Raw genomic sequence first — 12222 nt, forward strand, 5'->3', positions numbered from 1 at the left:
TTTTCTTGAAGCCTAGACCAACAGTTAACACTGGACACAATTCTTGAGAAGTTGGTGGCATTACAAACAGGACACAGTAGTTTAATGAGGCAATAACTGTTGATTTATTCACAGTCACTGAATGAGAGAATTGTAATGTACAGCCTGTTTGACAGAGTCCCTGCTACTTTGTTTAAATATGCCTATATTAGTGATGAGGGCCATAATTGCAACGACTAAAATCATTCACACTAAACATTTGTTTTTAAGCCTATATGTATTTATGTCAAAGACTTTAATCAAGTTCTGATTGACTGGCACAAAGACATAAGTTAGTATCCAAGTATTCAACAGACGTATGTTTATAGCATTAGCTGGAGTACCAACGGGCTCAATAGTGAACCTCTTATTCTATTTATTCATAAGTGATACCCCTGAGAGTTGTGATAAAACAACTCCGCAGAACATATGTAGTAGTGATTTATTGTCAGAGTGAAGATTATTTAAATATTTCTGACACTGAATGTACCCTACAGGGTTATTACTGTAAGTTAGAGAGACAGGTATTCTGAATATGAACTTGCTGTTAACACAAGAAAAATAAACTCCATGCACTGGAGCTGGGGCACTGATGAGAGTGACATTTTCTAGTGCTGTGCGAGTTTGAGAAAGTGCACCTGGCAAGCAAGCTGCCTCATTTAAAAAGAGGTAAACAATCTGCTAGTCAGGCTGGAAAATGGTTTATAAAAGGAAATACAAGTCCACTTGGCGTGGCAGTATTGTGCCAAAGAGAACCCAAACATTGTGACCTACCTTAGGACATTGAGGCCTTGTCTACACTGGCAAGTTTCTGCGCAGTAACGCAGCTTTCTGTGGTGTAACTCCCAAGGTGTACACACTGCCAAGGCACTTAGTGCCCAGAAACTGCGCAGTTTCTGACTAAAGGCGTACAGCTTACTGTGCCGGGGTACAGCACTGCGGTGCCAGTGTAGACACCCTGGTCGATTACAGCACTGCGATTGGCTTCCGGGAGGTGTCCCACAATGCCTGTTCCCGCCTCTCTGGCCATCGGTTTGAACTCTACTGCCCTGCCCTCAGGGGACCACTCCTTAAATTTCTTGGGAATTTTGAAAGTCCCCTTCCTGTTTGCTCGGTGACGCAAGCAGTGGTCTCAGTGCATCTTTCCAGGTGACAAGGCCTGCTCCATGCACCAGGCAATCCCCCACTTGGAGCATTGCCGAGCTGCTGGACCTCATCAGCATTTGGGGAGAGGAGGCTGTCCAGTCCCAGCTGCGCCCCAGCTGTAGGAATTATGATACCTAAAGACAGATTTCACGATGCATGACAGAAAGAGGCAGTGCAGGGTCAAAGTGAAGGAGCTGTGGAATGCCTACCACAAGGCGCGGGATGCAAACTGCCGTTCCAGTGCTGCGCCCACGAGCTGCTGGTTCTACAAAGAGCTGGACGTGATACTCGGTGGCGACCCCACTTCCACTGTGAAGGCCACTGTGAATACTTTGGTGGCTCGCATGCCAGTTGAAGTGAATTGAGCCAGGAGGAGGAAATCTTGGACGAGAATGTGGAGGGGGACCTAGAGGCAGAGGATGACTCTGAGGTCAGAGATGCATGCAGTCAGGAGCTCTTCTCTACCCTGGAGGAGTCTAGCCAGTCACAGCTGTCGGAGCTTGGCGAAGCGCAAACAGGAGAGGAGGCTCCTGGTAAGTGGCTTTGATTTTGGGAATCACTGAAGTGATTTGTTGGGGGCAGGAAGGTTGCAGAAAGCAGGCTTGTGTCTGTATGATGCACATACCACCACATGCCTAGTCTGAGTGGTGGAACAGGGTGTTGATTGACTCTCTCACTTCATGGGAATCTGCTTCAGAGATCTCCACAAAACTCTCATGGAGATACTGGGCAATCCGCTGCCCAGGTTCTTTGATTGAGCTGCTTTGTTCCTTGGCTCATTAAGGGTGACTTTCCTGCACCACTCTGCTATCACGGGGAGTTGCGGGGTGGCATTGCTGCACACAGGTGAGCTGCATAAGGGCCAGGGCGGAAGCTGAAGTCTTGGAGAAAACACGCCCTTTATTCCCCGTTCACCCTCAGCAGTGAGATATCTTCCATAATGAACACAGCCTGTGGAAAATGTGGGGATAGTAATGATTATAAAGCCCCCACCAGGGCCGGACTAAGACCTTTAGAGGCCCTAAGCACTGAAAAGATTATGGTGCCCCCCCATGTAATCCAAAATAAAAACAATACCATACCATAAAATAAAATTTTATTTTTTGAAATGACATAAATTTACATGTATGCTGAAATTAAAATAGCTTCTTTCTAGATTTTCTGATTGCAAAATTCTGGATAAATTCATCGAAGCTGACTCGACGAAGCATGTCTGCTTCCATACACAATAGGGAAAGTGAATCAAGTCTGTCCTGACACATTGTTGTTCTCTGAGGGTTTTTTATTCTTTTCAGCTGAGAAAAAGAGCGTTCTGCGGAGCAGTTAGTAATCATCAATGTTAGGAAAATATGTAGTGCGATCTCTACATTTGGAGATACACATCGTGTTCCGTCTTTCAATATTGTGCCATGAAGATCAATGTGACTGAATTTCATTTTTCCTGTTTCATTAAACTTTGCGTGCATTTAACAGTGGAACTGCCGTACTTCTCCACAGAGATTCATGTTCAAGTCAACAGGGTATGAGTCAATTAGCTTTTGGGAACCTTGTGAATATTGTTCGTCAGATAAGTCCATATTGTTTAGAAAAGAAAATCTACTTGATACTTCTTTGTACACTTCACCTCTCCTCTTCATATGAGCTTCAAGTATATCAATTATAGAGTAGTAAGTAGATATGTGAAATTTGTCTCTAGGATTCAATGCTGTTTTTGTTGCACTGCTATCATTTGCTTGTTTTTTCCTGATTTGCTTGCGGGACTGGGCTTCTTTGTAGTTAGTGTCAGGCAAGATATCTTTTGATATGTCTTCAAATCTTTTGAAATCATTCCTCAAAGTGTGTAAGTGGTCTGCTAATGATTGACAGAGATCTGCACATGTTTTCAAATCCAATTCTTTTTCTTGGAGAGCTTGACTTGTGTGGTAAAAGTGGTGTAAAATTTCATTCCACATGGTCAACATGAATTCAAACTCTAGTTCTTGCATCTTGTTTGCAATGTTTTCTGCCTCTCGTATAGTTTCTCCCTTTTGTGACTGGTCTTCAGCTATACTTTCTAATGCATCCACAATCTTTGAGTAGGACTCCAGAATTGCACTTGTTGCCACTGCATGTGCCTCCCAGCAAGTATTAGAAAGAGATTTCAACACACAATCATTGCCCAAATATGTTTTAAGAACTGCCCATCGGTGTGTTGAGGCAGAGAAAAATGTATAAAGTAACTGGACTGTTGAGAAAAAACTTACCGCCACTGGACAACAATCAACAGCACTGAGGCCAACAAGATTGAGAGAGTGTGAAGCACATGGTATGAATATGGCATATTTGTTCTGTTCTAAAAGTTTCTTCTGCATTCCTTGATAATACCCTGACATGTTGGCAGCGTTGTCATAAGATTGACCTCTGTACTTTGAGAAATCTATTTTGCAAACGTGGCACAGATAATGCAGTATTTGATTTGCCATTTCTTCACCAGTGTGGCTTTTCAAATTGAGGAATGTTATAAATCATTCAACTGGTTTTCCATCTGTGGGAGACATATCTTAGTACAATACTCAATTGATCAGCATGTGAAAGATCAGGTGTAGAGTCAACAGATAAACTGAAGTACCCAGCAGTACTTATTTCATCCACAATAGCTGAACGAACTTTGTTACTCATTAGACCAATGAGTTCATTACCTATTGTCTTGGATAAGTATGATGGGTTACCTTCATCAGCATTCCCATATTTTGAGATATGGCCTGCTAAAAATGGGTCAAACTGAGCCACAAGCTCCAACAATCCCACGAAATTTCCATTCTGCAATGATCCAAATATGTCATTTGATCCCTGGAAAGGCAGACCACATTCAGCTAATGTTTGAACAACAGCTATAACACGCTGCAAGACAGGTTGCCAGTATTCACGCTCCCCTTTAATTTTTTCTCCCAATTTTTGTGTCAATCCAAAGCCCTGTCTTCGATTTAAATATGTCAACATTGAATCTCTGTGAGTGGTGCTATTTTCATGTTGTTCAATTAAAACAGTATTCCGCCAGTCACTAAATCCATCTGCAGCAAACTGGGATGTTGAAGGTTCATATGCAAAAAGTTTGCAAACAAAACAGTAAACAGACCTTGTTGATGGTGAATACAGTGGCCATTCTCGAGTGTATTTCTCACCGTTCGCTTTCATGCCAAAAAATATTTTTTGTGGACAATATCTTGTTTGTTTGCCATTGGTAAAAGTCCGACATGATTTCTCAAATGGCCTAGTGTGGTGTTGACAGTCATTTGGTCCACGATCTATCCAGTAAGCTACATCATCGGCACTGAAATCAACCCACATAGCAGGATCTTTTCTCCTATTATTTACAGCATGAGCAGGTTCAGTCTCTGACACATCCACACATTGCAATACATGACAGGATCTGATTTCCTCGCATTATTTCGATCTATGTTATTAGGACGCCCCCCTGGTTTAGGTGGGGATAAGTAATAAAAAGAGAACAGAAAAATGGGGAAAGAGCGTGTAGTGGAGTATAAGGAAGTCTAACAAAGTTCTGATTTTTCCCATGATGACTGCTTTGATGCTTTTTTTGAAATATCAATTTAAAAAAAAAATCTCATTTTTTTTTGGTGCCCCCTGCTTTGCTGGTGCCCTAAGCACGTGCTTCGTCTGCCTATTGGGTAATCCAGCCCTGGCCCTCCCTCCTACAGTCATGGCTCTCCCCAAGAGCCACGTGTCCAGTATGGTCCTGGAACATTGTTTTCCCCTGCCCCTGCAGCTACTCACCATTTTGGGGGTCTTGTGGCTCATGTGTGCTTGCTGGGGGTCAGCCAGTTAGTGACAGATATGTGAATAGTAGCTGAAGTACAGTACCCACTGCACTGTACTCCAAAGGAGAAGGTTGGATTGGATACCTGAACATACACAAATCTTTAACTATCCTGGGACCTCACCTCCTCCTGGGACCCTCCCTTCCCACATCCCCCTCAGTGCTGATGTGGTTTTTTGTTTCTCTCTCCCCTCAGTTGTTGTTTTTTAATAAAAGAGTTGTTTTGTTTTAACTGAAAGCAAACAGAGCCCTGCAAAGCATCAGGCAATTTTCTTAAACCTTCATAGTGCATCATCTGCACCAATCACAATGCTAGTGCCTAGCATTACAAGCACAGCACTCCCGAGCACAACAACAAATATTAGTGGCTTTCAGCTTCAAATTGCTGTCTCAAAGCATCCCTGATCCTTATGGCCCCCATTGCACCCCTCTATTAGCCCTGGTCTCTGGCTGTTCAAATTCAGCCTCCAGGAGATGAGCCCCAGCAGTCCAGCCCTGAGTGAAGCTTTCACCCTACCCTTCACAAATATTATGGAGCGTACAGCACACAGCTATAAGCATAGGAATATTGTCATTGGCCAGGTCCAGCCTCCCATATAGGCAGCACCAGCAGGCCTTTAAACAGCCAAAAGCATGCTCAGCAGTCATTCTGCACTTGCTCAGCCTGTTGTTGAACCGCTCCTTTCTGCTGTCAAGGTGCTCCATGTATGGCTTCATAAGCTACAGCATTAAGGGGTAGGCAGGGTCTCCTAGGATCACAGTGGGCATTTTGACTTCCCCTACAGTGATCTTCTGGTCTGGAAAGAAAGTCCCAGCTTTCAGCTTCCTGAACAGTCCAGTGTTCTGAAAGATGTGTGCGTCATGCACCTTTCCAGACCAGCCTGCATTAATGTCCGTGAAATGCCCACAGTAATCCACAAGCACCTGGAGAACCATTGAGAAATACCCCCTCCGATTAATGTACTCGGTGGCTAGGTGGTCTGGTGCCAGAATTGGAATATGTGTGCCATCTATCGCCCATCCGCAATTAGGGAAGCCCATTTGTGCAAAGCCATCCACAATGTCACGCACGTTGCCCAGAGTCACAGTCTTTAAGAGCAGGATGCGATTAGTGGCTCTGCACACTTCCATCAACATGAGTCCAACGGTTGACTTTCCTACTCCGAACTGGTTAGCAACTAATCGGTAGCAGTCTGGAGTAGCCAGCTTCCATGGTGCAATCGGCACTCTTCTCTAACAGCAGGGCATCTCTCGTTCTCGTGTCCTTGTGCTGCAGGGCTGCAGCGAGTGCATCACACAGTCCCATGAATGTAGTTTTCCTCATGCAAAAGTTCTGCTCGTCATCCCAGACGTGCATGACAATGTGATCCCACCACTCAGTGCTTGTTTCCCGAGCCCAAAAGTGGCACTCCACTGTGGTCAGCACCTCTGTGAATGCCACAAGCAATCTCATGTTGTAGCTATTATACGTGGTGAGATCAATGTTGAATTGCTCTTGTCTTTGTAGTTTAAGGAATAACTCCACTGCCACTTGTGACATGTTAGTGAGAGCGAGCAGCATATTGGTCAACACTGAGGGATCCATTCCTGCAGACTGAAGATGGAGAGCTCACAGTACACAAACTGTTGACAGATGGTGCCAAATTCAGATGGAAGCACAGGGATTGCTGAGATGTGAAGCAATGCATCATGGGGCATTGGGACAGGATCCAGGATGCCCCACAACCCCCTTTGCCTTCCCACAACTCTTAGTGGCAGAAGAGGAAGATTTGCTCTGTGGGGTAGCTGCCCAGAGTGCACTGCTTCTGTCATAAATATAAAGGGAAGGCTAACCACCTTTAAATCCCTCCTGGCCAGAGGAAAAACCCTTTCACCTGTGAACTCTAGGGTACAGATGTGGGGACCTGCATGAAAGACCCCCTAAGCTTATTCTTACCAGCTTAGGTTAAATGCTGCCACCACCAAAGTGTTACACAAAGAACAGGGGAAGTGCCCACTTGGAAACGTCTCCCAGCCAAAATATCCCGCCAAGCACTACACCCCCTTTCCTGGGGAAGGCTTGATAAAAATCCTGACCAATTTGCATAGGTGAACACAGACCCAAACTCTGTGATCTTAAGAACAATGAAAAAGCAATCAGGTTCTTAAAAGAGGATTTTAATTAAAGAAAAAGTAAAAGAATCACCTCTGTAAAATCAGGATGGTAAATACCTTACAGGGTAATCAGATTCAAAACATAGAGAATCCCTCTAGGCAAAATCTTAAGTTACAAAACGACACAAAAACAGGAATCTACATTCCATTCAGCACAGCTTATTTTATCAGCCATTTAAACAAAACAGAATCTAACACATATCTAACTAGATTGCTTATTAACCCTTTACAGGAGTTCTGATCTGCATTCCTGCTCTGGTCCCGGCAAAAGCATCACACAGACAGAGTGAACCCTTTGTCCCCCCCTCCCCCCCACTTTGAAAGTATCTTGTCTCCTCATTGGTCATTTTGGTCAGGTGCCAGCGAGGTTATCTTTAGCTTCTTAACCCTTTACAGGTGAAAGGGTTTTTCCTCTGGCCAGGAGGGATTTAAAGGTGGTTAGCCTTCCCTTTATATTTATGACAGCTCCGAATACTGCTGCAAGTGACGCAAGTGTGAACACGTTATTGTGCAGGCAGCTGACAGTGTGAACACACAACAGCAGTTTCCCTTCAGCGCTCTCTGAGTGGCTCTGTAACTGCTGGTGCTGTAACTCTGCCAGTGTGGACATACCCTGAGAAAATAAGTCACTTTGATCTCTAACACCCACATTTTCAAGCACAGAGGAGTGCATATCTTCCCAGATTCTGAGAAATGGCAGGTGATATTAATCCTGTGTCTCGGAATGGGCTCTGTATCAGAGGTTAGTGCAGCCCACCAGAACAAAACAATGCCTTCTTCTCTAAAGTATGTATATACCCATGTTAAAGTTGCATCATTTACAGGGAAAAAACAGGTAAACCTCAAAGCCTTCCCTTTTCTGGGGTATAAACCAGAACCAATTAAAATCTTCCCTTTTCCAGGGTATGATATAGGTAGTATAGGATTTTTCCTATCATGAACCAATCCTTTCCTTATTCTCTTTTTCATGCTTATCGTCTGGGCCCTGTAGTTTAATAAGCCCCACCTGCATCTGCTCCCCAACTATTTAACCCAGTTTTGTTCCATACGTCTGCTGACCTGACAGGGTAAAAAGCCCTCAACCTAGTTTACCCTATCAGTGCAACCCTAAAGGTGTGTGGAAGCCTCCAAGGACCCAAATGGGTAGTTTACTCTCTCTCACTCAATGTAATGTTGGATTAACCCCATGAGAAGCTAGAGTTAGGCTAATTAATGCAAGGCTGGCACCCTTAATTGTGTTGGCATTTTCCAAATAGAGTATGGGAGAGGGTTTTATATCCCATCACCAAGTTCTAGAACAAATTGTTAACAACCAGCCATACATCTTCAGGAAACATTCCAGGCACCACAAAATAGAAGCATTAAGGTCCAGAGGAAAAACTGACTACAAATTTTACCTGATATCAGTTTATAGTTTGATAAATAAGAAACACCCTACCAAAACAGTTTGGTGAATAGTCTGTACATGTTACACAGTTGCTGAGGCTGTGACTCTTTACAAACATAAAAGTAACTTTCTGAAGAAATTCTGCCTCAGTGCAACCAAAGTGATTCTGAATCAGAGATGAGTGCATACTTGACTGTGAGCTTCAGGCAAATGATACCATAATCCACTGACAAAGTTTTCCCCCTGCCGTTTTTTTACTGGCAGGTATCCATTTTGATCACCTCCTGGTGAATACAGTGACAGCTCCCATCCTTGATCTTTTGGCTTGGTTCCCAAGGAGCCCTCCTCTTGTTATATTTTATTCATGGTGCCTGCAGTGCTGGTTCCCTCACATTATAAACTAGGGGAGGGGATTAAAGAAGACAACATAAAATAAGGAAGTCAACTCTTTGGATGCCTTAAGTATGGACCAGCTATCTGAGATTCCTTGAGGGACCTGCAGGCCAATCTTCAAACATCCATCATTTAAATAACTAAAAAAACAACCAACAAACCCTGCCAGAGAAATGTTTCCCTTTCCCTCATTTTCTCAAATGTGGAATTTCTCTCCAAAATTACAAAGTCCTAAGGTAAAGGAAGGGCAATATTCAATTCTACACTAATGACAGAATTAAGGTCCCGTATCTTACAACACATTAATGCTAGCAACAGGATTTATACCAGTAGAAAACCCAGAAATTTCCCATTTCTGGTGGACATACAGCTTTTGTTTCTAGCCTTAGCAGCTCACAAATACTATGACATTATTATATACAATAAATCTACTTTGTGTACTCTTCTGAAGTTTTTAAAATGTATTTTCTGTTTCTAAGGCTTGGATAGCTGGAGTCATGGTACTAAGGGAGCTTGGCTATAAAGGCAAAAGAACATGTAAAACTGTGCCAAAACCATTTTTCAATACTTCCTAAATATTTCTCAGATAGTTTTTCTATAAAATTTGAGGCATTTGTACAATAAATGAAGCTGCGATGTGGTATAAGGTTTTATTGGCACTTGTCTGGGATGATATGGCTATTTTATTTTTGGTTTGCCATTTGTAAGTTCTCAGTCTATCTGAAACACATGGCAGTAAAGCTTTTATACCACACCATTTGATATTCTCCATATATTTTCACATATGTGACAGGAACTGAAAGCAGAACTATCTGATTAACATATATTTAAACAAAGAAAAGGGTGTTTGGGAAACATTAACTGCTTCTCACAGGGCCTCTGTGAGGTACATAAATAGTATTGTGCTCATTTACAGAGAAATAAACTGAGGCACAGATAGGTGAAGTATTTGCCAGTGTCACACAGAAAATGAATTAGGACTGGAACTCAGGAATCTAGAGTCCTAGGCCCTCAGTCATACTCCTTCACTTATGTCCCAAATCCTGCCAACACTTATGCACATCCTTAATTTTATGCTCTTGAATAGCTCCATTGGCCATAGCTCCACTGAGCTCAGTGGATCTATTCATGTGCATAAATTTAAGGATAGGCATATTGGAAAGCTTAGGGCACTGGTAAGAAAGAAAGGATGCTCTTATGACTAGCTCACAAGACTTGGATTCAGTAGATTTGGGACCAGTTATGCTATGTTGTAACGTGTATTCATATCTTTGTATGGAAGGCAATAATAGTAATATTTGGCATACCTATGACTATCACTGTTAGTAATAAAGCTATATAGTATCCAAAGGCTCAGATGTATATTTACCTGGAGAACTATGTCCCTTTCATTCCGTGTGACATTAACACTGTGTGGCTGTCCATTTGCCATGTTTCTGTGGTCTACATCAATGTTATATGGCTCTCTAGTGCCTCCAAGGTTGTATCGAATCTGTAAGCTTCCTATAGAAAGAAATGTACAACATTTTTAGCTATTTATACCTTTATTTCCCAGAGCTTTTTTTCCCCCTCTTCATTTCACTTTTTACTTGTGACCTCCATCATTTCATATTTAAATCGCTCTTGGAGTTGAGCTCTGCTGCAGGAGAATTTAAATAGGAAGAGTCAGTGCCTGATAATTTAAACCTAGTGGGGTGGTAATTGTTTCCAGTTTACAACCATAAACCAGATAGTGACCAGCATCTCAAACCAAAGCAGCAGCACACAGTACTAACTAAAAAATAAACAAGTCAGAATTATACATGGAATGGTATGAAAGTGACTTATAAATGTTAACATGTAAAGCAAGACTATTCTGTTGAGATTGTTATCCTTGCCCGAATAAAATTTTTAAAGCTAAATACAGAAACAAAAGAATAAGAGTTTTATTTGGTAGAGGGAATAAGGATTTCCATCAATAAATTAAGGATACTTATGTAATAATTATATCATCTGATTTATGGCAGATTAATATTGAAATTATATGTGAACACAAAAGGCTTTCTTTCAATCCCATTTAGTTGTTGTTTATGGGTCAGCTGTCCTTGCGGTGTTTTGAAGGACTCTGAAGGAAAACTTTTAGTATTTGACGCAAAAGGGTTTTGACAAATGGGTGCTTCAAGTTAGGTTGCTAAGCAGAGGTGGTCAACATTTTTTCATTGCAGCTCTTTTTCAAAGGAGAATTGTTTTTCTGAAACAACATTTTTTTGCAGAAAATTTCAATATTTCATCAAAAAACTGAATGCCCTCACACCAAAAAGTTTTCAGTTTTTAGCCAAACCCCAAAATATTCTGATTCAAAATGATGTGGTTATACAGCATGGGAGCTGTAGTTCAGATATGTTATGCTTCCATTCTCTCTGGCTAGAGCTTACTTCTCTCATGATGCACTGTGGCCAGGGATTCCTATGATGCATTCTCTACCCTCACCAAGAGAGGAAAAGTTTGTGCATCTTTAGAGATATAGTTTGGCCAAAGGGCCCAGCCCACAGAAGAGAATAGGAGCATGAGGCATTTGAATTACAACTCCCATAAAACATGAAAGACCCATTTTGAATCAAAATATTTTCTTTTTTGATATTTCAACAAAAAGTCAGAATTTTATACTTCCCCACCACCTCTCTCTACGTCTAGGCAGCTCTACTTCTAAGTACCTATTTAGACATCTAAATAGGTAGCCTGATTTTCAGAAGTGCTACGTACCCAACAGTTTCCACTGACTTCAAAAGACATTACCGCGTGAGGTCAACACTTCTGAAAATTAGGCCACTTATTTAGGGGCCTAAAAGTGGATTTAGGTGTGGATTTAAAGCAACCTTTACTGAAAACATTGACTATATGGTTCTAATCTTACATTTGAGTTATAATTCTGCTGGAAAGGTTCCATATGTATTTATTGATGTAATATTTATAGCATTAGAATGAAATGATAAATATGGCTCCAATCCTGCAATTTACAATGTGTGGGCAGAGGCATACATCTGCACATAGTCCCACTGAAGCCAAAGGGTTCAGCAAAGGTGCAGCTGTCTGCCTATGTATTGTAAATGTGAGGATTCGGGCTTATATTAAAAAGATACAAGTGCATTTGTGAGCTTTGATGGGCTCTTTATAAACCACAAAAGCCAGGACTATTTTAAAATTCTATATAATGCAGCAGTCCAAATGCAAACTGGAAAAAAAAAGTTCCATCTTGTCCATATGCACCTCTCCTCTTCTCAGAAATACCACTCACTGCCTCCCTGATCTTCCCTTCCCAACAATGATA

At 41.9% G+C, this 12222-nt stretch overlaps 1 protein-coding gene across 2 annotated transcripts in view; it reads right to left on the bottom strand.

Moving 5' to 3' along the window:
- The window catches only part of CNTNAP2 (contactin associated protein 2), a 1640949-nt gene that overhangs the window by 104262 nt on the left and 1524465 nt on the right, over nt 1-12222 (bottom strand). For both annotated transcript variants that reach the window (XM_074945269.1, XM_074945270.1), the window contains exon 20: nt 10285-10418. In XM_074945269.1, coding sequence (XP_074801370.1) covers nt 10285-10418 — 134 coding nt within the window. The remainder of the gene's footprint in view (nt 1-10284; nt 10419-12222) is intronic.

Source organism: Natator depressus, chromosome 2 (assembly GCF_965152275.1).
Source record: "Natator depressus isolate rNatDep1 chromosome 2, rNatDep2.hap1, whole genome shotgun sequence".
Lineage (NCBI taxonomy): Eukaryota > Metazoa > Chordata > Testudines > Cheloniidae > Natator > Natator depressus.